General features: G+C 33.3%; 1 protein-coding gene across 6 annotated transcripts in view; it reads left to right on the plus strand.

Annotated features, from left to right (window-relative positions):
- FCHO2 (FCH and mu domain containing endocytic adaptor 2) overlaps positions 1-26476 on the plus strand; it is a 110394-nt gene that overhangs the window by 16916 nt on the left and 67002 nt on the right. For 5 of the 6 annotated variants that reach the window (XM_032474098.1, XM_032474108.1, XM_032474103.1 and 2 more), the window contains exons 3-7: positions 3014-3088; positions 6230-6371; positions 6463-6615; positions 14353-14457; positions 26155-26253. In XM_032474098.1, coding sequence (XP_032329989.1) covers positions 3014-3088; positions 6230-6371; positions 6463-6615; positions 14353-14457; positions 26155-26253 — 574 coding nt within the window. The remainder of the gene's footprint in view (positions 1-3013; positions 3089-6229; positions 6372-6462; positions 6616-14352; positions 14458-26154; positions 26254-26476) is intronic. The other variant, XM_032474123.1, reaches the window with a different exon arrangement.

A 26476-nucleotide genomic window follows, 5' to 3' on the forward strand; every position in this document is an offset into this window, starting at 1 on the left:
CCCATTTTTGGATTGGATTGTTTGTTTTTTTGATATTGAACTGTATGATCTGTTTGTATATTTTGGAAATTAATCCCTTGTCAGTCGAATCATTTGTAAATATTTTCTCCCATTCTGTAGGATGTCCTTTCATTTTGTTTATGATTTCCTTTGCTGTGCAAAAGCTTGTAAGTTTGATTAGGTCCCATTTAAAAAAAAAATTTTGCTTTTATTTCTTTTGCCTTGGGAGACTGACCTAAGAAAAGAAAACGTTGCTGCAATTTGTGTCAGAAAACGTTTGCCTGTTTTCTAGGAGTTATATGGTGTCATGTCTTATATTTAATTCTTTAAGATTTGGCCCTTTTTAAAATCACGTTTGTTTTCTTATTGTTGAGTTTTAAGAGTTCTTTGTGTATATGGGATAAAAGTTGTTTTTCTCAGGTGTCTTTTGCAAATAGTTTCTCTCAGTTTGTGGCTTGTCCTTGTATTTTCTTGACATCATCTTTCACAGAGCAGTTTTTAATTTCAGTGAAGTCAGGCTTATCAATGATTTCTTTCATAGATCATGTTTATAGTATTGTATCTAAAAAGACATCCGTACCTAAAGTCATCTAAATTTTCTCCTATATTATTTTCTAGGAGTTTTATACTTTTGTGTTTTACTAGATTAAAAAAATTCTTTGAAGATCATTCCATTATCTACTGTTGAGATGTTACCTGTCAGTCTAATTATTGTTCCTTTGAAGGTAACATTTGGTGGTAGGAAGGGTTTAGCTGATTTTAAGATTTTGTTTTTGACTTTTAGCAGTTTTACTATGATGTGACTAGGTGTAGGTATCTTTTTATTTATCCTTGTAGGATTTGGGGGGCTACTTGGACCTGTGGTTTGATTGATATCTTTTGTCAGTTTTGGAAAACTGTCCATTGTTATCTCTGCAGATATTTTTTCTGACCCATTCTTATTTTCTTTACTCATTGGTTAGGCTTTTTTTCTTTATCCTTTGTCTTTTATTTCTCTTCTCTCTTTTCTGTTCTTTTGTTTCTCTGAGCTTCTTTTCAGAATAGAGTCTTCTTACCTCTCTGTAATTTACTACTTTTCACTGCAGTGTATTGAATCCATAAACATCATCCATTGAGATACTAATTTTGGTTATTTTATTTTTCAGGTATAGCATTTGTATTTTTTTCAAATTTGCTATGCTTTCCCCCACTTTTAAAAAATGATTTCTAGTTCTCTAGTGAAATTCCTGATTTAATACACTGTCTCCTTGAACGTAATACATAAACTCATAAAGTCTAAGCTTTTATAATCTCAGCCTTTGAAACATCATTAATTTGTTTCTGCTTTGTTTATCTTGTCTTGTTTCCCTATGTGCCTGGTGGTTTTATGAATGTATATAAGACATCCATATAGGATCTAGTATCATGGTTTGAAGAGATATAATTTGCAGTCCCTTTGAGAGCTTGCCTACTTACGGTTCATATTTAACTCCTTATATCCTTACTCTTCAAGTCTTAATTTTAAGGGCTTAAACTTTTACACCCTTTGACTAGTCTGAAACTGGTTTTGTCTCCTTACCTTGTGAGGCTCTGCTTCACTTGTCAGTCTCAGCTGCATCTTCTTGATGCTCCCAAGGGAAAGCTGCCCTACATATCTGACTCTTCTGTGGATATCCTTCTCTTAGATCTTGGCCTGCTGATTCTTAACTCCCTCTTTAGTTCTCTGATGCCTTTTAGTCATACTCCCCACCCCTCCAGCTTTTTCTTATTTTCTCATTTGGAAGGTTTTTGTATCAATTTACTATAACTAGAAATTGAAACATTTTTCCCTTACTGTTAAACTTACTCATTGAGATAGTATTTCTGTATTAACTTTTAAAAATTATCTAAATACTACCCTTGTAATATAGTATATTAAAAAGACACACAAAAGTTTAAAGGAACAGAAAAAAGTCACTGTGCCATCAATAACATCAGTTACTGTTAATAGTTCCTTTTTGTTAAAGAGCTGGTTTTTGTGGGGTTTGGGTTGGGAAAGAGTTTGGAGATAAGCTTAGTTTGAATATTCTAAGTTTGAGGTGATTTAAATATCTAAGTAGAGCTATGCTTGAGGTATTTAGATACTAAACAGATGATTTTGTTCAAGAGCAGTGTGGAGATCTGGATTTGGACATTAAAAACAGAATGTTAGTTGAACCTACAAAGGTAAACGGAAGGCAGTGGTGGTTGTAGGCTGTTCCACTGTTAAGGGTAGCACAAACTGAGAAGGGACAGGGTGATTATGGGAGACGTAATATAGAACTTGACTTTTGTAGTGTGAAGAAGGCCAAGATAGTGTTGTATTTTTCCTTTGTAGGTTATGTGCCTTTGGGAAAACTTTTTTCTATTCCATATTTAATGGCTTTGGTTGAATTTTTTAAGCCTGAAATTCTATATGCTGAATAGCAGTTATATAAAAGCACAGTATTCTAGTGGGAGATACTTGTTTATTAGTGTTTTAGATGTAATCACAAAATAGATTAAGTTCTGAAGCTCAGGGTCTCACACTTGCTAATTATTCATATTTAGTTTTGTGCAGTGACTGTCATCAGTCTCCTATTAAATGTGCATAATAATGAAATCACAATGTTAAAGAATAGTAAAACTATATTAAATACATCAAGGAAATACTAAATACAAGTGACTTTGACACTGAATGACTTTACAGAAAGAGAGTATACAAGAAGCAATACTTTTGTACTTCCTGTTCAAATAACCATTGTACTAAAGATAAAAAATAGGCGTGACTTCACTAAGGTTTTTTTGGTGGTATGAATCATTTTAGTTCTTTATCAGATGAGTTCTTTAATTAAGTAGATGTGCACAGAGGGCATTTAAAGATAGGCCAGAAGTTCATGACCGCATACCTACTTATTTTTAACATATACTTTATGTTATCTTTTTGTTTCTACAGTTTTAATTGTATTTTGATAATTTTGCTATGTATTTGGTCATTTAACAGGAGCTATTATAATATGGAAATTTGATTTAACAGGGCTACAATAGAAGAGGCGTACTCCAGGTCAATGACAAAACTAGCAAAATCCGCAAGCAACTATTCACAACTTGGGTGAGTTAATTTCTTTGAAAAGCTCTTTCAGTGTTGATTTAGGCAAAGTTCTGAGAGTGTTAGGTTCCCATTAAGGATGTAGTAGTTTGTAAATATAATAATATGTAATATATTTATTTAAAATGTGTCTATATATGAATATATTCTTGACTTGATAGAAAATATAATTGAATTTGCTGAATCAGTTAATACAAAGCAAATGAAACTTATTTTTCCCCTTTATTAAACTATACAGTCATTCAGTAGTATAATTTTGAGATTTTAAATGTTACGTGTTGTGCTCATTATATTCTGGTTTTCTCTAACTTTATTTAAATTCTTTTGAACAGTGATCTTTAAAAACTCTTGAACTTTATTGCAATGATTAAAATGCATTGAAAACATTGCTTCTGATTTTATAGACTACTTTTAAATGCTCTTCTTAAAATATGTGCTGAGGAAATGTGTTCTTTGAAAAATGAATGTTAATAATAAGAATGCATTTAAAATGGGGTGTGCTTATAGCCATAACTCTGGGAAGAGTAGTTGTATAATTTGAACAATAACAACTCTGGAAGGCATACTTAATCTGACTTAATTATCTAAAATTGGGGGAGAGGTTATAGTTTAACTAAGATGTTAAAATAATTAGTCTAATTAACATTTATAAAGATTTTTACAGTGATATTCAGTAAGAGATTCCTCTTTTCCTGGCATTCTGATGAATCTATGAATCCCACAAAATTTTATGTAGGATTTTGTGTAGATATTCATGTTTTTCATGAAGATGGTTTATACCAGTTATCAGATTCACATGCCTCAAATTCTGTGATCTCAAAAACTGGTTAATAATGACTATTTTATGAAAGTCTTCTCTAGTGTAGTTGAATGAGTTTAAACAAAAGTCTTCTACAGTTGCTTGCTCCCTCTTGCTTTCCAAGTTGGCCTGTACTCTGTTTTTGGGGTGTGTATCTGCCTTTACTTTAACCTTTACTGTAACCCCCCCTTCTCTCCCTGTTGTACATCTCTCTAAATCTACTTTTACTAAAAAAAAAAAAAAAAAAAAAAGTTTTTTCTGTCTTGTGGCTCAGATAAAGGAGAGATGGACGCTTAGTTTATTCTCAGGGTGGTGACACTGCCCATTATGTAAGTGCTGTTGGCCACAGCTAAGAGGATCTTCTGCAGTTCTGTGCACTAGCTAGGAAGGCTGGAGAGCTTCTTCCTTTTTTCCATCTCTGTCCTCACTTTGCTGGCAGCTTCCTGTTTATAACTCTTCCATGTAACTCTAACATGCCTTTTCTAAGACAAATTTTAGAAGGGCCAGAAAGTAACTGAAATAACAGAAGCTAGCTTTAACTAATTGGTCGTGGTTTTAGGAAATTCTACCTTATTTTTAGTTACGAGTTGGGAGAGTGGGAGACAGAAAAAACAGGGATTGACTTCAACTGTGTTTCCCAATAATAAAGTTACTGACAACATTTTTGTCTTTGGATGTGTGCTTCTCATAAATTACAAGTGATATTTTGTTTTTTGTTAGTATCATCAGTTAAGATTATAAAGATTTTAAATATTTATGTTTTTGTTTTCTGATGCATATTTAGGTAAGAAATTGAATTTTATCTTTCCATATTTAGTTCCATTTAAACATATTTTGGATTTGTCAGTTTTCTTTCTTAGTGTTTATTATACATTAATGTGAATTACTTGACCAGAAAAAAGTTGTGTATATCAAACTTTTAAAAATGGAATATTTGGAGGGAAGGGTATAGCTCAGTGGTAGAGCGCATGCTTAGCATTCACGAGGTCCTAGGTTCATTCCCTAGTATCTTCATCAAAAATAAATAAATAAATAACCGAATTACCCCTCTCCCCCAAGTGGAATGATATTTGAAATTCCTTGAAGAAACCTGTATTTAAAGAAATCTTATTTTAAACCCCTTTTCTGTGTAAATAATCCTTGGGTAAAGTAAACTCCTTCTTATCTGCTTTGTGAAATCTAGACTATCATGTATCAGGTATACCTGAAGTGATGTACATGTATTTTGGTGCTAAAGTGAGTGGTTACTTTTCAGGAGTTCTTTTCCAGTTTTTTTTTTAATCTTGAAATTTTCCATCTAACTACTTGCTGGATTTAGTGCTGATTAGATTTTAAGGTGTGAGGTAAGACCTAATCACAACAGTCCTATAAGTATTTTAATTATCCTCTGAACTTTTTTGTTATTGCTTAAAATGATCATTGTCAGTTAGTTTTCCTAATGGGTAGGAAATGCAGTAATTGACACAAAGTACATATTAGGATATGTAATTTCTTTCTCTACCTCTTGTCTTAGTGATAATTGTTGCTGTTTGTTTTTGTTTTATAGAGCAAAGCAAATGAGAAATACTTGAGGAAAACATAGGATAAGATTATCTTTATATCATTCTCTACTGACTAAATTAATTTAAACTAACCATTGGCATGCTAAGTATTATCCAGGATATAATAATGTAGTAATTCTTGGAAGTATTTGAACCTGCTGGAAATACTAAATGCTCAATGTTGAGAAAAACTGGTAGGAAAGTATGTCATACATTCTGTACCGAGAAGCGGGACTCTCTTAGTGTTTTGTTGAAGTACACAGATAAAATCTGAAACAAGATTTCAGATAAAAGGTTTAAAATAATTCTTAAATAAATTTTAATGATGAAGACGCTTAAAAATTATGTGCAAATTTGACTCTTGCATGTTTAAATTCAGAGGAACTTTTATTTTTGATGAAGCATTTTAAATGGAGCACTGAATAGTCTAAAATTGAGATTTGATAATAAGCTAGTTTTAAACAGTAGACAGTGATTAGAAAGGCATCTGATACAAATCTAAATAACCAAATCAATGCAGAAAAATGACACAGTATAATTGAGAGAGGGACATGGCCAGACCTGTAATTTTGACTCATTTCTGTGTATCTGAGGTCTAAAAATATTTTAAATAATTAACCAAGGAACCAAGGATTAAAAAAAAATCAAGGTCAGGCTGTCAGTCATTTAATTTGTGATTTATTTTAATCTTATCTTTTGCCTAATTAAAACTGTTGAATATAACATTATTTCATTGGTTCTATTTTGGAACTTTAACTTTTTTTTCCCTTTTAGTAAATTATTCCCATGTTTTCTTTCCTTTAGAACATTTGCACCAGTGTGGGATGTGTTCAAAACATCTACAGAGAAATTAGCAAATTGCCACTTAGATCTTGTTAGAAAATTACAAGAATTAATAAAAGAAGTTCAGAAGTATGGAGAAGAACAAGTAAAATCGCATAAAAAGGTATCAGTTTTTCCTTGTTAAAGGATTGATTGGTCAGATATTGAATGCTTTGTAGTTCTGTAATTTTGATAAATCATTTCATACCAAACAGACTAAAGAAGAAGTTGCAGGAACTCTGGAAGCTGTTCAAACCATTCAGAGCATAACTCAGGCCCTTCAGAAATCCAAGGAAAATTACAATGCCAAATGTGTAGAACAGGAACGTTTGAAAAAGGAAGGAGCTACACAAAGAGAAACAGAAAAGGTACTCATAATGAAAATATTTCTGTGGTCACAGAGCATTTTCAATTATAAGACTGCATTTCACCTTCAAACACTCAAGAATGATTTCATAATATAGGTAAGGTCACTGTGCCTCTGAGTATTAATGATTTACCTAAGTAAAACAGAAGTAGGTTTGCAAAATGTGTTGTGTATGGTAAATAGGTTGGCAGACAAATAAAAAGGAATGATTTCTTTATGTCAGTAATACATTTATAGGATTTTTTATAAGATAATTGATGAGATACTGCTTGGTATAAGATTTAATAATGAGGTAAACATTTTTTTGAAGCAAGACTGGTTTATTTAGCAAAGCAATAGATACTTGAGGATAAGCTTTAAATACATGTTGTGGGTGATTTATTGCTGACTTTGAGCACATGTATGTAGTGTTGTGGTAAACCACAACCCTTTCCCCCACTCTCATTTTAATTGAAACTAGATTTTTTTTTCCCTTTCAGAACAGTTTAACCATCCACTTCTTTGATGTGGTATATCTCATTTAGGAATCAGCCATAGGGAGTGATAATTTTGAAAGCTTTGTAAAGTATTTGAAATATCCAGTAAAAAAAAAAATTATAACTTTTGCAATTATAGTAATTATAGCAGTGTACAAAATGGGCAAAAACTAGAAGATAATATGGAAAAATCAAAGCAGTTGATGCAATTTAGGGTAATATGTTTCCTTTAACATTTGTGCAATAAATAAAAATTAGGAGGGGGTAAAAGATGAGGCCCAGTAAGCTTATCACTTTAAAACATTCTTCATTCCAGATACAACAATTATGAATAAAATATAAAAGGGGAAGATAAAATAACACAGTCCAAAAAGAAGAATATTATCTTTGTGAACCAGAAAGGAACAGAAACCCAAAGGGGCGTGGAAAGATTGATTATGCAGTTTTGTCAGACTCACAGTCCTAAGTTAGGCAGTGGAATTTAGCTCTTGTGTGGTAAAGGGGACTAAATCTTCCCCACTTGAGATTAGCACAAGGAACTCCACTCACTTTGTGACACTCTAGGTAGCAAAAAAAGACTCTCGGACTGCTAAAGGGCTAAAGCATAATTGGAAGTTGGGGACTTTTGGACACAATTCTGACCAGCAGTCAATCCAAGGAACCAATTCATGACTGTTTTGATCATATCCCCAATGTTCTTTGAGGGAAGTAATTAAAAGCCACCTTTTAAAGACTGATACTAAATTGGGGCCTTGGGGGGCTGGCAGGAGATAAACTGAAAACTCCTTGGAGGGTATTGGTGAGTGTAAAGAATAGAACATAACACATTTCTAAGAGGAATGTTTACCTTGTATTCTGTGGAGTTTTTCAGCAGCGCTGATGGAGGGAGAGAGAGAAGAGAGAGAGGGAAAAATGAGAAACCTCTTATCTGAAATGAGCAAACAATCAAAATTCTAGAGCACATCTTAAGAAATCTAATACAGGTTTCCCCCGCTATCTAGCAGTAGTGTGTTCCTTTGAAATCTTTTGTAAGCCAAATGGCAAAAGCAGAGAAGCAATTACCTGAGAACGTCTTGCTAATGGATGTACAAAGTAAACTGAGATGAAGCACAGATGCTTACAGACACAGTTTAAAACTATGGAGGCTGATCCTGAGATGCTGACTGTGGGTCCCAGGCAGGAGCTTGGTGGTACCACTCTTAACTGCTCTAGGTGCCCGCTGCCTCTATAATGGCTCCTGCAAAATGAATGCTGAATGGATGCTATTTTTGCTTTCTTTTGTAAAAGTGAAAATCTTTGGATTTCTTTTGGTTAGTGAAAACAGGTACTAATGTAATTCTTTTGTAAACGCAAAGTGGTATAAAATAAACTTTTGAAAAGCAGGGGATACCTCCATTAAGGCAGACAGCAATAAAAATTTAATAGTTGGAATAAGAATTCACTCCAGATGAAATTTAGATTTATAAAACATTTGAACAGAAATGTTAATGTGTGTTGACGATGTTCAGAGGTGAACATGAATATAAACTTAAAGAAAATTAAAAGAGGCATTAAACAAGACCTCCTGGGTAGGAAAACAGCTAATTAGGTAAGTTGGCAATGAATATATAGTTATTGAAATTTTTTACAGAAACAATAGAGAAGATGAACTTTAGACTTGATATAGTAAAAGAGTGAATTTGGAAGGTAATACTAAGGGAACTCACCCAGAACATAGTACAGAGAAATAAAGGTTACCAACATTCATCTTCTGTGGATTTCAGAAGAAAAAAAATGGAGAGGAAGGTAACAGGTAATACTGAAGAGTTAACCAATCAGAATTTTTCAGAATTAAAGAAATTCAGGAGTCCTCAGATTAAAAGTATATACTTGATATTAAGCAGGTTAAATAAAGATAAATTCAGACCTAGACACCAGGGAAAAAGAGAATATTAAAAGCTACCAGGTATTTCTTTTTCCTCACATCTCTGAAATCAGCATGCGTCTTCAGTTGATGTTATTATATAATCGCTCTTGGTAAGGTGGCATTTGTGGTGTAGTTTCACTGCATATGTGAACTTGGTTATTATATACCCGGTGGCATGATTGGATAACTGCAACACTTTGATGCTTGAGACCACTTTAAAACCATTCGAGGAAGGAATAGTTCTGATTGTTCTCTGAAAACCTTTTGTTAAGACCTGGTAAGATTAAGAAAATGTGAGCACCAGTACTTGGAAGAAAATCTAGACATAATAGTGGACCAGTTTTACGAAATGCTCTGTTAATAGTGCTCTTGATGACATCAAGGATAATATTATGTGTGGGAAAAAAACAGACCTCAGCAGCCTCTAAATTGGAAGTAATTGAGAAGGGTCAGAATCTGAATATGGAAAAAGATTTGAGAGTATCTCAAACAATTCATTTTGCTTTCCTTTTTATTATGTATCATACAAGAATAAAAATGTACCTCTAAAGTCTAAAAGAGCTCTTTTAATAGTTTAAAATAATTTTAAGTGTTAAGAAAGCATTATTTCATGGTTTAATTGACAGTACTTTTCTATTTTAGTAGTATACAAAATAATGGTGTGTGTTACATTAAGTACTATATTAGAATTAGTAGTAGTCAAAAATGTACATTAAGCATAACTACTAAAAGGAGATGATCTAAAGGGGAAGGGTATAGCTCAGTGGTAGTATGTGTGCTTAGCATGCACGAGGTCCTGGATTCAATCCCCAGAATCTCCACTGAGAATAAAGGAATAAATAAATAAACCTCATGCCCCCCCCCCCAAGAAGATTGTCTAAATCCTCTAAATCAGCAAAAGGAAGAGAAGAGGAAGGGGTGCTTTTTTCTAATTGTTCATCTCAGAAGTACTATCTTTGCTTGTGATACTACATGTGTTAGTGGGTCTCTGATTTATATATATTCAAATCCAAGTCTAAGTAAATAATTTATTTGGTCTGTAATAAGCTTTTTATGAAAATGAATGTAGATTTTTTTTTAAAAACATGGATCTTTGAACCATTTTTCATTTGGTAAACCTGAAAATGTAAATAACTTATTGGCTGTTATGATATAGTATGCTTCTCATCTTCACTCGTAAATCCTTTTATAAAACCATTTAGAAGTTACTTATATTTGTGGACTGTGATGAAGTACTTATTTTATATGTATATATATTTGATTTTACTATAAAAATTATGGACACTTAAACAAATATTTCTGGTAGTATATCAGTAAATTTATTTATAGTGCTAAGGAAATAAATAAAATGTAGGACTTATTTTATTATCAATAGGTAATCCATTAAAGCCAGTCTTTTATTCATGAGAAGAAATACAGCTGTTGCTTTTAGAGCATAATTTCCTCATTCAAGAATAGCTGCTCCAACTTCTCCTTAAATAATGACTTTATAGAAGTGGTCAAGTTTGTTACTACTGGGACATTTAGTTTCTCTAATTCTACCCTAAAAATTTACAGTTTTACTAAGCATATATTCTGTTTAGAAAGTCATGTTTACTTAATTGAATATTGCTGTATGTAGTTTCCTACGAGAGATGTTTGTTGCTTTCAAAAAAGGTAGATGTTCTCAATACAATTATATTCTAAAATGGCCTCTATGGCCTTTTATAGGATATTTTAGTTTTCTTTAAATTAATTTTTGTCATTACTTAAAACACCTTGTGAGTCAATAAACTTTAAAAAAAATTTATTCCTTTATTACTAAATACTACTTTTGTCAGTTTTCCAAGATGCTGCTTTAAGTTGGTATGTAATTTTATTCTCATATATTATTTTCACCTTCAAAGAGTTGGCACTGATATAAAAATATATTAGAACTTATAAAGGATATCTTATTTCTTCTTTTATGCCACCAAATAAGAGAAATGAAATTTTACAGTTTTATGGTATCTAAAAGTATGCTCCAAAAAAGACTTACCAGTTCACAATTCTGAGTTAGATCCAGCTCTTAACCTTTGATATGATGACCATAATTTTATGGTTGGAAATAGTGAACAGATAAGTTTCTATGTTGAATGGCTGGACCAAGATTTATGATGAAAATATTGTGGGATGAAAAAGAAGTTATGAAAATATGCTAGTTTAAAATTCTAAAATTAATATTTCTACTCTTCTTGATTCCGTAAAGATTTGAGTACCAAAACTAGTTCGAGAGAATTCTAGAGACTGAGTATAGGAAGAGGAAATGATGCTTCAGGAACTTCCTTCCATCTCTTAAAGTCCTGTTATTTTAAGTGTAATGAATAATGTTATGAAATAATTACTTTGTTTACATTTTAGAAATCTATCATAGGTCTTCTGTAAGGAGTAATGATCCTCTAGGCAGTCATCTTTTACTTCTGTTAGATTATAAATTCCTTGTAAGTGAGAAACCATTGTATTGTCCACAGTACAGCATATGTTTACTTGGAAAAATAATCATTATAGCAAAACACTGTTTGAATTTTTCCTGTTCATTAATATAATAAAAATTAAAAGTTTATTTTAAATATAGACTATAGACTTAATTCTTGCCTTTTAAAATGGTTTATTCAAACATTTTTTTGATTGTTGGACTACGAATTTGTGTGCCGTAGTAAATAAATATTTTAGTTTCTATCATCTGCCTATCATCATGCCAAATGTTGTGAAGGTAAGTAAGGCTAAATACATATTACCACCTTCTGTCTTTAAGAAGCTTCCTTCTTTTTAGGGAGCCAAGACTTACTGAATAGTACAGAACAAGAAGCTATTAGAGGAGAGTTTTAGTGGTAAGTTTAGAAAGGGAGATACCTTATTTTGTATAGAATGTGTAAAAAGAAAACAGGAAAGATTCCATGAAATAAATTACTTTTAAAATTGTGGACACAGTAGGAGGTATAGCTTGGTGGTAGAGCACGTGCTTGGTGTGCATGGGATCCTGGTTTCAATCCCCAGTGCCTCTGTTCAGGAGGAAAAATGTGCAGACACATAGTTATATTGGAGGGGACTTTACCATTTTTATTAATTTCCTTCCAAATTGCAAATATCTCTAGGAGTGATCACATATCATATCTTTATCAATAGCTGACACATAAATTATAAGGCAGTAGCTTAATAGGCAGCAGAGAAAAACGACAGTGCTAGAATGAAGAATAAGCAAGGAGGAGGGACTACCAGTGGAACTATATCATTTTGCTAGACTGTGTCATTAAAAATCACTCCATGGACTGTGGATTTTTTTTATCACTCTTGTATAGACTGAAAATTATGGTAGCTGGAAAAAGAAATTCTCTTCTTTCAAGTCTCTTGGCATAAATCCTAAAAGAAACCCAGGCAACCATGCCATTAAAATTGATTTTGAAATAAATTCTAGCAAACTTGGTTATCTGGGCTTCCTGTGAAGGTAGTAACTCAAAATATTCATCTCATGAAAGGACTGAGAAGTTAGAGGAAGTTTAGTAACAGTAGTATAAAGTAATGTTGTGTGGCTAGGCAATGGGAAAAGAGTTTAAAAAAAATCCATAGGCGCAAACTAGAAAATCATTATATTATTTTGGACACTTATTGTAGGGATGGCGGGCTCAGTACAACTCTTAGATATGATAAGAGCAAAATATAACAGTAAAATATAATGATGAATGTTCCTGTTGATGTTCCTTTTAAAAACTATTACAATAGCAGATACTATTTATTTTGTAGATTTCACTACAGTCCCTGTCCCAGCACTTATATAAATTCCATTTCATCATTTGCAAAGCTCTAAAAAATAGATGGTATTGTTTCCATTTTAGGAATGAGAGAACCATATAGAACTCAAAGACCAGGTCAACTGGGTAGTAAATGGTAGAGCTAGAATTTGAATCCAGTTTCTTTTGGCTCCAAAACCAGTTTTGATACAAGATAACAGTTTTGATACACTACAAGGGGCATCCTATATTTATTTAAGAAGGCAGGAAAGCATAGAACATATATGTTTAATATAGTATATGAAGTTATATTTTAGAGACAGTAGAGTTGCCTTTTTAGAGAGTAGGACTGTATGTATCTTGCCAATTCCAAATCTCTGGGTAAACCCAACTTCCTGTTTCTAATAATTTTTAGACTCCTGAACATAGGTGGAGATAATTACATATTGGTTCAGGTTGGCTCTGCATAAATTCAGCTTTACTTAGCTCCCAGTGGCTCATAGCAGTACTTCTGCTCATCTAGGTATTACCTGTTGCATTCTTCACAACCATGGTTTGAAGCTCTTTCCATTCTCCTGAAGTTCCCAACCCTGCCCTACTCTTTTTCTCTCTTAGCAGACCATCTCATGAATAAAATGGAGATGTTTGTGTCTTTAAACCTTATAACTTCTCTTTTTTTGATCTTCCTTAAACTCTTACTTACTTTGACATCCCTTTCCTTTCAACTGCCTGTGTCCAAATTGATCAGTCTTTTGGAAATAGTCATGTTTCTTGATAGCCATGTGTCTGCCCCAACCTACAAGTCACACATAATCTTTCCTCTTCTTGAATCTCTCTCTTCCATAGAATTTTTTTTTTTACTTCTTTGCTAGTATCTACCAATTTCTAGTTATTTATGTATAGCTTATACTTCTTTTTTAAAGTCCTTGAGGAAAAGATCCCTATATAATTTATTTTCATATTCCTCACTGCCTAATATTTAACATATTTTTAAGCTTTTATTGAATAAGTAACTTTGTTAAAATTAGAGCTATAATGCAGTAACAATTTTTTAAAAAATAGAAATCTAGAAAAATAGGCAATGATAAAAACAAATGTATAGATTTTCTGGAGCATAATGGAAACTGAAATCAAGGAAAACTGATTTCTTTCAACTTTTTAGCTAGCTTTATAGTCACTGATCAGATATAAAATAGAATATGTTTGTTGTGGGAGGAAGGAAGACTCACAGGTATATAAAGCAGTGTCAAGTATATTCTGAATGGTATTGTCACATTTTTGTTCCTTGAATTCTTAGTAACACTGTACTATTACAATGTGGTTGTGTAATCTTACTGTGAGTTTTAAAATGAGAGTATTTTAACTTTTTAAAGCATGTTCCATCAGAAAGGAGAGGAGAATCAGCATTTAATTTCTGCATTATTGTGTGACCATAACAAAAAATATTACTAAGGAGGACTTGAAAAGAGGTATTAAAGTTAGTTTATATCATCTTCATCTTACCATAGGCCTCATCTCTTAAAATGTATTTAAATTATTTTTTCATATTAACTTATATTAGGAAAGAAAAAACATTTTGTGTAGTTCAGAATGTTTTTCTTTTGTTACAGGCAGCTGTTAAAGCTAAGAAAGCTACAGATACCTATAAACTCTATGTGGAAAAATATGCATTAGCAAAAGCTGATTTTGAACAGAAAATGACAGAAACAGCTCAGGTTGGTATTTTTGAGGCTTTAAATCTAAACTACAGGATATTTCTGTTTACTGATATAAATAGTATAATTTTTCTGTCATAAAATTTTTTAATACTAGAAAATGTTAAAATGCACAACCTCAATGTTTTTACAATGCTGTTTTAAAATTACACATTTTGTTTTGGAGATTGAGGACCAATGATCAATAATTAAAATATCATAAGGGATTATTCAGATAGACTAGAAGAGAATGTTTAAAGAGTACTGAAGGAAATGAAGACACTGGGAGATGGTGAAGACAATACTGATTGTTAGCTTTATGTATGAGTTTTAAAATGGACTTCTACTTAAGAAGAAAATTGGAAGTGACTCAGTGCTGAGGATTTAGCAGTTAACAGAACAAGAATTTCTACTCTTCAGTTTATATTAGCTAAGGCATGGAAGCAACCTAAATGTCCATCCACAGATGAATGGATAAAGAAGATGTTTTATATATGTATGTGTACACCCACCCACCCAGGAATATTACTCAGCCATAAAAAGAATGAAATAATGCCATTTGCAGCAACATGGATGGACGTAGAGGTTATCATACTAAGTTAAATAAGTCAGGCAGAGAAAGACAAATACATGATATTACTTATATGTGGAGTCTAAAAAATGATACAAATGAACTTACTTACAAAGCAAAAACAGACTCACAGAAAGAAAACAAACTTACGGTTAACAAAGGGGAAAGGTAGGGGGAATAAATTAGAAGCTTGGGATTAGCAGATACAAACTTACATATAAAATAAACAGCAAGGTCCACTGTATAGTACAGGAACTACATTCAGTATCTTGTAATAAACTATGATGGAAAATAAAAATAAAAAAGAATCCTTGCTGTCATAGAACTTCCATTTTAGTAAGGGAAGATAGACAATTTTAAAAAAAAGCCTGTCTCTCATAAGCTTGGGATAGATTATATTCAGTGTGATGTTCTTAGAGCCTTAATTAAAGGTGTAGATTTAAGACAGGTGCCTTATATGAATCTTACCTAAAACTTCCACCCCCATCTCTTGTTCTCTTTTCTTACATTGTTTTTCTCCTTAGCGTCTGTCATTATTTAACATACCATGAATTTTATTTACTGTCTCGGCCAGGATAGGATAGGTATGTTGAGGTGACAAAGAACCCCTAGAATCTCAGTTGCTTACAATAGGAAATGATTATTGTTGTCTTGCTATTTGTTCAGCTTGGGTCAGCTGCAGATCTGATGCATTGTCTTCACCCTGGTACTGAGGCTGGTGGAGGAGCTAATTCTTAAAACATTACTGTTTTTTAAAAAAATTTTTATTGAAGTATAGTTGATTTACAACATTGCATTGGTTTCAGGTGTACAGAAAAATGATTCATATATATATATGTAACTGTATGTATACATTCTCTTTCAGATTCTTTTTCAGGTCCTTGTTGTGTATCTATTTTATATATAGTAGTGTGTATTTGTTCATCCCAAACTCCTAATTTATCCCCACTCCCTTCTGCTATGGTAACCGAAGATTTATTTTCTGTCTGTGAGTCTACTTCTGATTTGTAAGCAAGTTTGTTTGAATCTTTTTTTTTTTAGAGTCCACATATAAGTGATATGATAATGATATTTGTCTTTCTCTGACTTACTTCACTTAGTTTGGGTCCATCCATGTTGCTGCAAATGGCATTATTTCATTCTTTTTTACGGCTGAGTATTCCATTTGTGTGTATTTGTGTGTGTGTGTGTGTGTGTATCATCTTCATCCATCTATGGATGGCTATTTAGGTTGCTTCCATGTCTTGGCTATTGAAAACAGTGCTGCTATGAACATTGGGGTGCGTGTATCTTTTCAGATTAGAGTTTTTATCTTTCTTGGTGTATGTCCAACAGTGGGATTGCTGGATCATGTGATAAGTCTGTTTTTAGTTTTGTAAGGAGCCTCCATACTGTTCTCCACAGTGACTGCTCCAGTTTCCATTCCCCAGCAGTATAGGAGGGTCTCCTTTTCGCCACATCCTCTCCAGCATTTATCATTTGTTATTTTTTAATCATGGCCATTCTGACTAGTGTGAGATGATACCTCATTGTAGTTTTAACTTGCATTTCACTAATACTTTGCAATATTAAACATCTTTTCATGTGCCTATTGGCCATCTGTATGTCTTCTTTGGAGAAATGTCTATTTGGGTCTTCTGCTCATTTTTTGATTGTTTTTTGATAATAAGCTTTGTGATCTGTATATTTTGGAAATTAATCCCTTGTTGGTCATATCATTTGCAAATATTTTCTCCCATGTCATACAAAATCCCTTTTCATTTTGTTTATGATTTCCTTTGCTGTGCAAAAGCTTTTAAGTTTAATTAGGTCCCATTTATTTTTGCTTTATTTCCATTACTCTAGGAAACAGAGCCAAAAAAAAAAAATTGCTGCAATTTATGACAAAGAGCTTGTGTTTTCCTCTAGGAGTTTTATAGTATCCAGTCTTACAGTTAGGTCTTTAATCCATTTTGAGTTTATTTTTATATATGGTGATAGAGAATATTCTAATTTCATTCTTTTACATGTAGCTGTGCAGTTTTCCCAGCACTGCTTATTGAAGAGACTGTCTTTTTTCCATTGTATATTCTTACCTCCTTTTTCATAGCTTAATTGACCATGAGTGTATGGGTTTATTTCTAGGCTTCCTATCCTGTTCCATTGATCTGTGTGTCCATTTTTGTGCCAGTACCATAGTGTTTTGATTACTGTAGCTTTGTAGTATAGTCTGAAGTCAGGGAGAATGATTCCTCCAGCTCCATTCTTCTTTCTCAAGATTGTTTTGGTGATTTGGGGGTCTTTTGTGTTTATTTACAAATTCTAAATTTTTTTGTTCCAGTTCTGTGAAAACTGCTGTTGGTAATTTGATAGGGATTGCATTGAATATGTACATTGCCTTGAGTAATATGTCCATTTTAATGATATTAATTCTTCCAATCCAAGAACACAGTATATCTTTCCACCTTTGTCATTTGCAGTTCCTTTTGTCAGTGTCTTACAGTTTTCGGAGTATATCTCTTTTGCCTGCCTGGGTTGGTTTATTCCTAGGTATTTTATTCGTTTTGATGTGATGGTAAATGGGATTGCTTCCTTAATTTCTTTTTCTAAAATTTCGTTGCTAGTGTATAGAAATGCAACAGATTTCTGTATATTATTTTGTATCCTGCAGCTTTACTGAATTCATTGATGAGCTCTAGTAGTTTTCTGGTAGCATCTTTAAGATTTTCTATGTATAGTGTCATGTCACCTGTCAACAGTGATTTTACTTCTTTTCCAATTTGGATTCTTTTTATTTCTTTTTCTTCTCTGATTGCTGTAGGTATGACTTCCAAAACTACGTTGAATAAAAGTGGCAAGAGTAGGCATTCTAGTCTTGTTTCTGACTGTACAGGAAGTGCTTTCAGCCTTTTACCATTCAGTATAATGTTAGCTGTTGGTTTGTCATATATGGCCTTTATTATGTTGAGGTATGTTCTATGTCCACTATCTGGAGAGTTTTTATCATAAGTGGATGCTGAACTTTATCAGAAGCTTTTTTTGCATCTATTGAGATGATCATATGGTTTTTATTTTTCAGTTTGTTAATGTGGTGTATCACATTGATTGATTTGGGGATATTGAAAAATTCTCACATTCCTAGAATAATTCTCACTTGATCATGGAATATGATCTTTTTAATGTTTTGTTGGATTCAACTTGCTAGTATTTTGTTGAGGATTTTTCTTCACGTTCATCAGTGATACTGACCTGTAATTTTCCTTCCTCCCTTTCTTTTTCTTCCTTCCTTCCTTCCTTTCTTCCTTCCTTCCTTCCTTCCTTCCTTCCTTCCTTCCTTTCTTTCTTTCTTTCTTTCTTTCTTTCTTTCTTTCTTTCTCTCTTTCTCTCTTTCTCTCTTTCTCTCTTTCTCTCTTTCTCTCTTTCTCTCTTTCTCTCTTTCTCTCTTTCTCTTTCTCTTTCTCTCTTTCTTTCTTCTTCGTCTGGTTTTGGTATCACTGTGATTTTGGCCTCAGAATAAGTTCAAAAATTTCTTCATCTGCAGTTTTTTAGAACATTTTCAGAAGGATGAGTGTTAACTCTTCTCCAGATGTTTGGTAGAATTCACTTGTGAAGCCATCTGGTCCTGGAGTTTTGTTCGTTGGGAGTTTTTTAATAACTGTGATTTGATTTCAGTATTGGTAATTGGTTGGTTCATATTTTCTCTTCTTGGCTGAGTCTTGGGAGATAGTACTTTTCAAAGAATTTGTCCGTTTTTTCTAGGTTGTCCATTTTATTTGCATATAGATGCTCATAGTAGCCTCTTATGATCCTTTGTATTTCTGTGGTGTCAGTTGTATCTTCTCCATTTTCATTTCTGATTTTATTGATCTGGGCCCTCTCCTTTTTTTTCTTGATGAGTCTGGCTCAACGTTTATCAATTTTGTTTATTGTTTCAAAGAACCAAATTTTTTATAAAAAAAACAAAACAAAACACCAAAGGAAAAAAAAATCAAAGAACCAGCTTTTAGTTTCATTGATCTTTTCTGTTTTTTAAAAACCTCTGTTTCATTAATTTCTACTCTGATCTTTATTTCTTTCTTGCTTTCTGCTAACTTTGGGTTTTGTTTGTTCTTTTTTCTCTAGTTGCTTTAGGTGTATGTTTAGGTTGTTTATTTAAGATTTTTGTAGTTTCTGCATGTAAGCTTGTATCACCATAAACTTCTCTCTTAGAACTCCTTTTGCTGTGTCCCATATGTTTTGGATCGTGGGGTTTTTGTTTTGATTTCTCACTAGGTATTTTATTTTTTTATTTCTTTTTTGATTTCTTCAGTGATCCATTGGTTATTTAGTAGCATATTGTTTAGCCTCCATGTGTTTGTGTTTTTTGCAGTTTTTCTTGTAGTTGATTTCTCACAGCAGTGTGGTCAGAAAAGATGCTCTTGATATGATTTCAATTTTCTTAAATTTACTGAGGCTTGCTTTGGATCCCGGCATGTGATCTATCCTGAGGAATGTTTCATGTGTGCTTGAAAACAATGTGTATTCCACTGCTTTCAGATGGAATGCTCTATAAATACCAGTTAAGTCCATCTGATCTAATGTGTCATTTAAAGCCTATGTTTCCTTATTGATTTTCTATCTGGATGATCTGTCCATTGATGTTAAGTGGGGTGTTAATGTCCCCCACTATTATTGTGTTACTGTCAGCTTCTCCCTTTACGTCTGTTAGCACATTTGCCTTGTATATAGAGGTGCTCTGATGTTGGGTGCATATATATTTACAATTGTTTTATCTTCTTCATGTATTGATCTCTTGATTATTATGTAGTGTCCTTGTGTCTTGTAACAGTCTTTATTTTAAAATCTATTTTGTCTGATATAAGTATTGCTACTCTGGCTTTCTTTTGATTTCCATTTTCATGGAATACTTTTTTCCATACTCTGTTTCAGTCTCTGTGTGTCTCTAGATCTGAAGTGAGTCACTTGTGGGCAGCAAATATTCAGGTCTTGTTTTTGTATCCATTCAGCCAGTCTAGATCTTTCGGTTGGAGCATTTAGTCCATTTACATTTAAGGTTATTATTGGTATGTTTTTTATTATCATTTTGTTTATTGTTTTGGATTTGTTTTTGTAGGTCTTTTTTTCCTTTTCTTCTTTTGTTCTCTAGTGATTTGGTGACTGTCTTCATTGTTGATGTTTGGATTCCTTTTTCTTTGTGTATCTATGATAGATTTTTGGTTTGTAGCTACCATGAGGTTTTGGTATAGCAGTCTGTATATATACATGATTACTTTTAAGTTGCTGATCTCTTAATTTCAAATGCATTTTAAATACCTTGCATTTGTATTTTCCTCCCCTCATGATTACTGTTTTTGATATATTTTACCTCTATCTTTTTTATGTATCCCTTAACTGCTTATTGTGGATATAGATCGTTTTACTACTTTGATCTTTTAACCTCCATAATAGTTTATGTGTGGATGACTTCTGCCTTTACTGTATGTTTACCTTTACTGGTGAGAATTTCCATTTTATAGTTTTCTTGTTTCTAGTTGTGGCCTTTTCTTTTCTGCTTAGAGAAGTTCCTTTAGCATTCATTGTAGAGGTGGCTTGGTGATGCTGAATTCTTTCAACTTTTGCCCATCTATAAAGCTTTTGATATCTCCATCAAATATTAATGACAGCCTTGCTCGGTAGAGTATTCTCGGTTGTAGGTTTTTCCCTTTCATCATTTTAAATATATTGTGCCATTCCCTTCTGGTCTGCAGAGTTTATGCTGAAAAATCAAGTGACAGTCTAATGGGAGTGCCCGTGTATGTTATTTGTTGCTTTTCTCTTGTTGCTTTTAATATTCACACTTTATTTTTAATTTTTGTCATTTTAATTTCAATGTGTCTTGATTAATTCTGTATGGAACTCTCTGTGCTTCCTGGACTTGAGTAACTGTTTACTTTCTCAGGTTAGGGATGTTTTTACTTACTGTCTATATAGATAAGAGATAGGTGGGGCCAGGTCTTGGTGCTAATGACCCAAGCAAGATGTCAGCCTCTTGGAGAGTTCGTGCAGATGAATACTCCCCATATGTCTGCAACCATATCTGTGTCCCCAGGGTGAGCCACAGCTGCTCCCTGCCTTCCCAGGAGACCCTCCAAGACCAGCAGGTAGGTCTCGCCCATGCTTCTTTGAAATTACTGCTTTTGCCCTTGGTCCCTCTGAGCGTGAGATTTTGTGTGTCTCCTTTAGCAGTGAAATCTTTATTTCCCTCAGTCCTGTGGAGATCCTGCAGTTAAGCCTCGCTGGCCTTCAAAGCCAAGTGCTCTGTGGGCTTGTTTTCCTGGTGCTGAACCCCTAGGCTGGGGAGCCTGATGTGGGTGTCAAGACTCTCACTCCTGTGAAACTGTGTAGTATGATTATTCTTCAGTTTGTGGGTTACCCGCTCTGGGGATATGAGGGTTGATTATACTGCAAATCCACCCTACCTGTCTTGTTGTATTTCCTTCTTTATGTCTTTAGTTATGAAAGCACTTCTCTGGTTGGATCTAATTTTTTTTAATCGATGGTTGTTCTGCAGTTAGTTGTGATTTTGGTGTGTTCATGAGAGGGGTTGAGCTCTGGCTCTTTCTACTCTGCCATCTTGGTCCCCAGCCCAAAACATTATTTTTAGTCATCACATCTGAGGGACTAGTAATGTGGTGAAGCACATTGGGTCTTCTACCCATATTTTTTATTGGCTTTATTCCCCACTAAAATGTAAGTTCTATGAGAATAGTTACTGATTTGTTGACTGCTGTATCTCCTTAGCACTTTAAAACAGTTTCCAGTTCGTGGTAAGCACTCAGTAAATGTGAAGAAGGACTCTATCAATCTGACTATTTAGACTCCAGGGAGTTTTCTCACCTGGAGTTATGAATGATTCACATCTCAGAAACTAAAAGGCTTGCATGCCTGTGTGCAGGCATAATGCATCCATCTTTACTTACCATGTTGTAGGCACTGTGCTAGATGATAGTTGTATACAGTATATATGTAAATAAAACAGAGTTCTCTCTTCTCTAAGTGGAGTGTACAGTATAGAGGAGGGAGGCAGACATTAAATATATGCTTAAATAGAAAGTAATAAATTATTGTAAGTATTACAGAGGGAAAGAACAGGCTTCCATGAGATAGAATAATAGAGGTTACTTAATTTGGATTAGGGAGTTAGAAAAGGCCTTTTTGGAGAAGTGATATCTAAAAGTGGGACTTGAAGAATCAGTAAGAGACTCATTCTAGGGCAAGAGTGTTCCAGGTATTGGGGACCATGAGTATGAAGACCCAGAGGTATAAAAGAGCTGTCACATTCTAGACGGTAAAAAATGCTTACTAAAACTGAGTAAGGAGAGATGGTGGTAAGAAATGGAATTAAAGAGATAGTCAGGGACCAGGCTTTAGTAAGGGTTTACATTTTCTTCTAAGAGCAGTTGGAAGACACTGAATAGCTGTATGCAGGGATATGATCTGATCTGATTTGCATTTTAAAAGAATTCTGGCAGTTTCATGAAGAATGGATTATAGTGAGGCCTAAGGAGAATCAGGAGTCTGGTTTGGAAGGCGGTGTAGTAGTTAGGCAAGAAGGATGTGAAATTCAGTGTGGTGGTCTTGGAGATGGAGAGAACTGAATGCATTTGGAGGTGGCAGGGGTGGGGTGGATGAGGGAATTCTAAGGCAGATGAAGATCTCTTTCAGGTTTTTTCTTGTAAGCCTAGGTGAATAGAGATGAATGGTAATGGCTAGATGAAGAGCTGTTAGTTTGAAGGGTCAGAACTGGATTAGATGTTCAGTTTTGAACATGTTAATTTTAAGCTGCATATACCTAAGTGAAGACATCAAGTAGGCAGTTTTGGAGGATTGAAGTAATCTGGGTTGGGCATAGTGTTCACAGTCCCTTATCTACAATTCTGAATTCCAAAAGCTCTGAAAACCAAGTATTTTTTTTCCTGTAACTCATTTGGCAGCAAAACTTAACTTGAATTGATGTGAGAATATTTATAGGCTGCCTTTAGACTGAATATACATGTTTTCCTTTAGTGTTTGACAGATACCACTGCAGATCCTGCTGGTAGTATTGTGAGATACATGGTAATATTACCATGTTATCTTTAATTTTAAAAATCCAAAATATTTGAATTCCATAACACTTGGTCCCAAAGATTTTGAATAAAGGATTGGGCCTTTATGAAATAGGGGTTTGTCAGTACACAAAGCCATATGACATTATCTTTGAATACAGTGTGGGGAAGAAAGGGCCCAGCTCAGAGAGTCTCGTGATTGTCAGTTTGGGAGAGGGGAGAGATGCTGAAACTCAAGCAGGAGAAGTCAGAAAGCTGGGAAATGATAATGTTTCAAGATAGATTTTGTTTAGTTTAGCATTAAATGAGCCTCTAACTCTAGTGAGATAAAAAGTTTTCAATTTCTATAGCAACTGAGGTCATTGTAGACTTTAGCAAGTTCCCTTTTAAGTTTTAAATGTTAGAAACACATTTATAGGCAATCATTATTGATGTATTAATTTTTTAACAAAATAGCTTCTATCAGTGAAAATATTTGCCTTTCAGTAATTCAGTTTGAAAAAACAGGAATTAGAGTTTGCTGGAGTCACTGTTTTTTGTTTGTTTATATTACCTTGTAAAAGTATTCTTAAAGAATTTTCAGCCCTCATTTTTCCCTCTCCTTATCCTTTTTTGCTTCCACATTGCTTTTTTTTTTTTTTTTTTCAAATTGACATTTTAGTTGTTTACCCTGCTATTTCCAAAATGGAAACATTAATTAGTCTGAGCAGATGTTTAACCATGCTGCTTTTAAATAAAGACGATAGTATACTGTGCTAATGTGTGTTCTCTCTTTGGTGCTCTCTCTGTTACAGACGCACAACTGTAGAACAGGTTAATTTTTGTTTCTTAATAGACAATAGACTGTAATTTGGGTTATTTAGAAGTGAAAAGAATTCTTTTACTTCTCTCCTTTTGTTCTAGGCCAAGCAGGTAGACCTAATCCCAGTGAAAAGGGGCCTGTCAATCTAGTGAGAATCAAATTTGGGTGGCAGGACATATATCTACCAGTGGGAAAAGAAATTGAGTCCCTGTGGTGAAAGAATTTAGAATCTACTTGGAGTATTTGTGATTTAAGTTTTTTCATTTGAGTTGACAATAAGCATGATTTTAATTGTACTCTGTGCTTATGTTTTTCACCAGTTAATGACACTTGAAAAACTTGAAACAGTAGGGAGATTTTGTTTACTTTAAATTCTGAAAAAATTCTTGAAGAGTTATACGGCTAGTTCAAGGAAACTTTTGAGATATGCTTAAGCAACACCCTCATATTAAGGAGTATTAGAGTGCTTTTATGTATCTCTAGTGGCTGACAAAATTGTACTTTTTAAAAAAGTTAATGTAACAATACATATGAACACAGTGAATTTGAAATTGCAAGGAGGAAAAATCTGATTTAAGAAAGTTTATTCATTTATATTCAAACATTTGAGATTATATTCCTGTTGCTGAATTGCTCTAAGCTTAGTATTCATTAATTTTGAGGAATTGTGATATTTAGTAGTCCTCCCACCAAAAAAAAAATAAGCACAATTTCAAAATTGCATCTGAATCATGCTTTGAGTTTCTTTGTGGCTTCAAGCTTCAATATTTCTAAGTAATTAAGGATCTTACTTATTCATTGTAGGTATTTTAAAAGAGAAGGAAGGCACACTTTTTTTTGGAATTAGGGGTCATCCAAATGAAATTCAGTGACTGACTAGGCTTTCCTAGATTTGGGTCTGTCTATGAGGAAATATCTTGAGCATGAAACTGCAGAAATTTAAGCTGAGGGTGAATTCTTATAGTATGAACATAAAATATAATCATGCTCCCGCTGAATGTCTCATTTCTTAAGAGTCTTTCAGGAACTTGCAATACTGGTATTCTCATTGGACTTGGTCAGAATCAGTCAAGACAGGCAATTTCTTTTAGCTCTATTATTCCTCATGAATAAAATTGATTTAAGTTTTTGGACTATTGTTATATTATTGCCAAAACTATAATTTCACTATTACTGATTTTTTTTAAAGTTCAGACCCTTTACACAAATATGGATATGATCATTTGGCTTAGTGATTTCTGATCATGTAACTCAGTGCTGAAGAAAACTGGACATTAAATATAGGGTGAGGGAATTTAATTTGATAAACTAACCAGGGAAAAATAACAAACATTAGGCCTGCTCCTTAGAACTGATATAATTTGGCAAGAAAATGGGTAATCAGGTTTGTGCAGCAGAAATGACAAATATATTTTTGTTTGAAAATGACAAGTTCAGCATTTCCCAAATCCTGTTTTGAGGAATATTATTGTTCTTTGAGATATTAATAAGATATTCAGAGAAGAAGAAAAAAAGGGGTTGTGTGGTCAAAGAAATTTGGAAAACATTGGGTTAAGCAGAGTGAAACAAGTTTTGTTACTTTAGTATTTCTCAGTTATTTCAGTTTTTAATATGTTTATTGTGAAGCCAAATCTAGCAGTGGTTTTCTTCCTGGGGAATAAGTATCAGAATAACCTGGGAATTTTTTCCGAACAACATTCTCACCTCGTGGAGGATTTATGTGTTTTATAGATTGAAAATATCCCCCAGGTCATCTGAATCACCCCCACCTTCAGTTGAGAACTGCTGAGATAGAGTATATGTACAGGCTTTCCCAAATTTCTTTGACCACATACTACCTCTTTTGGAGACTGTGTACTAAATAACATTTCAAATGTTAGACATTTTGAGAGTCTGTGGGCTAAATTGTAAAGTCCTAAGAAGTAAACTATAGTTTTAGCTCTGCCGACTAATTGTTTTTAAGTTTTTGAAAAACACTTCTCCTTTGGCTTTTGTGACACTATTCTTTAGTGGGTTTCCTTCTGATTTTCTGACCAAGATTGTAGATTTTAATTTGTAGGATCTTCTAATTCTGAAAAAATTCATATTTGCCTGAGAAATGGCATAACAAAAAGTTAACTTTTTTCAATGCTTTATTTCAGTATGTTTACCAGAGTCATTTGTCTAGAAGCATTGTTAAACATTATATAATAATAGTAACTTGCTAAATTTGGTTAACTGTATTAAGATGACTTCAGAATATATCTGTGTGTGTGTAATTTTTTATATTTGCTACCCAGAAATTTCAAGATATTGAAGAAACTCATCTTATTCACATAAAGGAAATTATAGGATCTTTGTCAAGTGCTATAAAGGAAATTCATTTGCAGATAGGCCAGGTAAGTTTTTACTTTTGTTGAACTGATTCATGAGAATTTTATATTCATTTAAGACTCTTTAAAAATCCAAACTCATAACGTGGTACTGAATTATTTCAGATAAAGAGTGCATTTATGTGTGTTAAATATAAAATAACCTGAATTTTGATTGTTTGCCTATCAAGGATGATAATTTAAATTTAAAAAATTAACTATGCTCAGTCCTCTTTACATTAAAATTCTG

This window comes from Camelus ferus, chromosome 3 (genome assembly GCF_009834535.1).
Source record: "Camelus ferus isolate YT-003-E chromosome 3, BCGSAC_Cfer_1.0, whole genome shotgun sequence".
NCBI lineage: Eukaryota > Metazoa > Chordata > Mammalia > Artiodactyla > Camelidae > Camelus > Camelus ferus.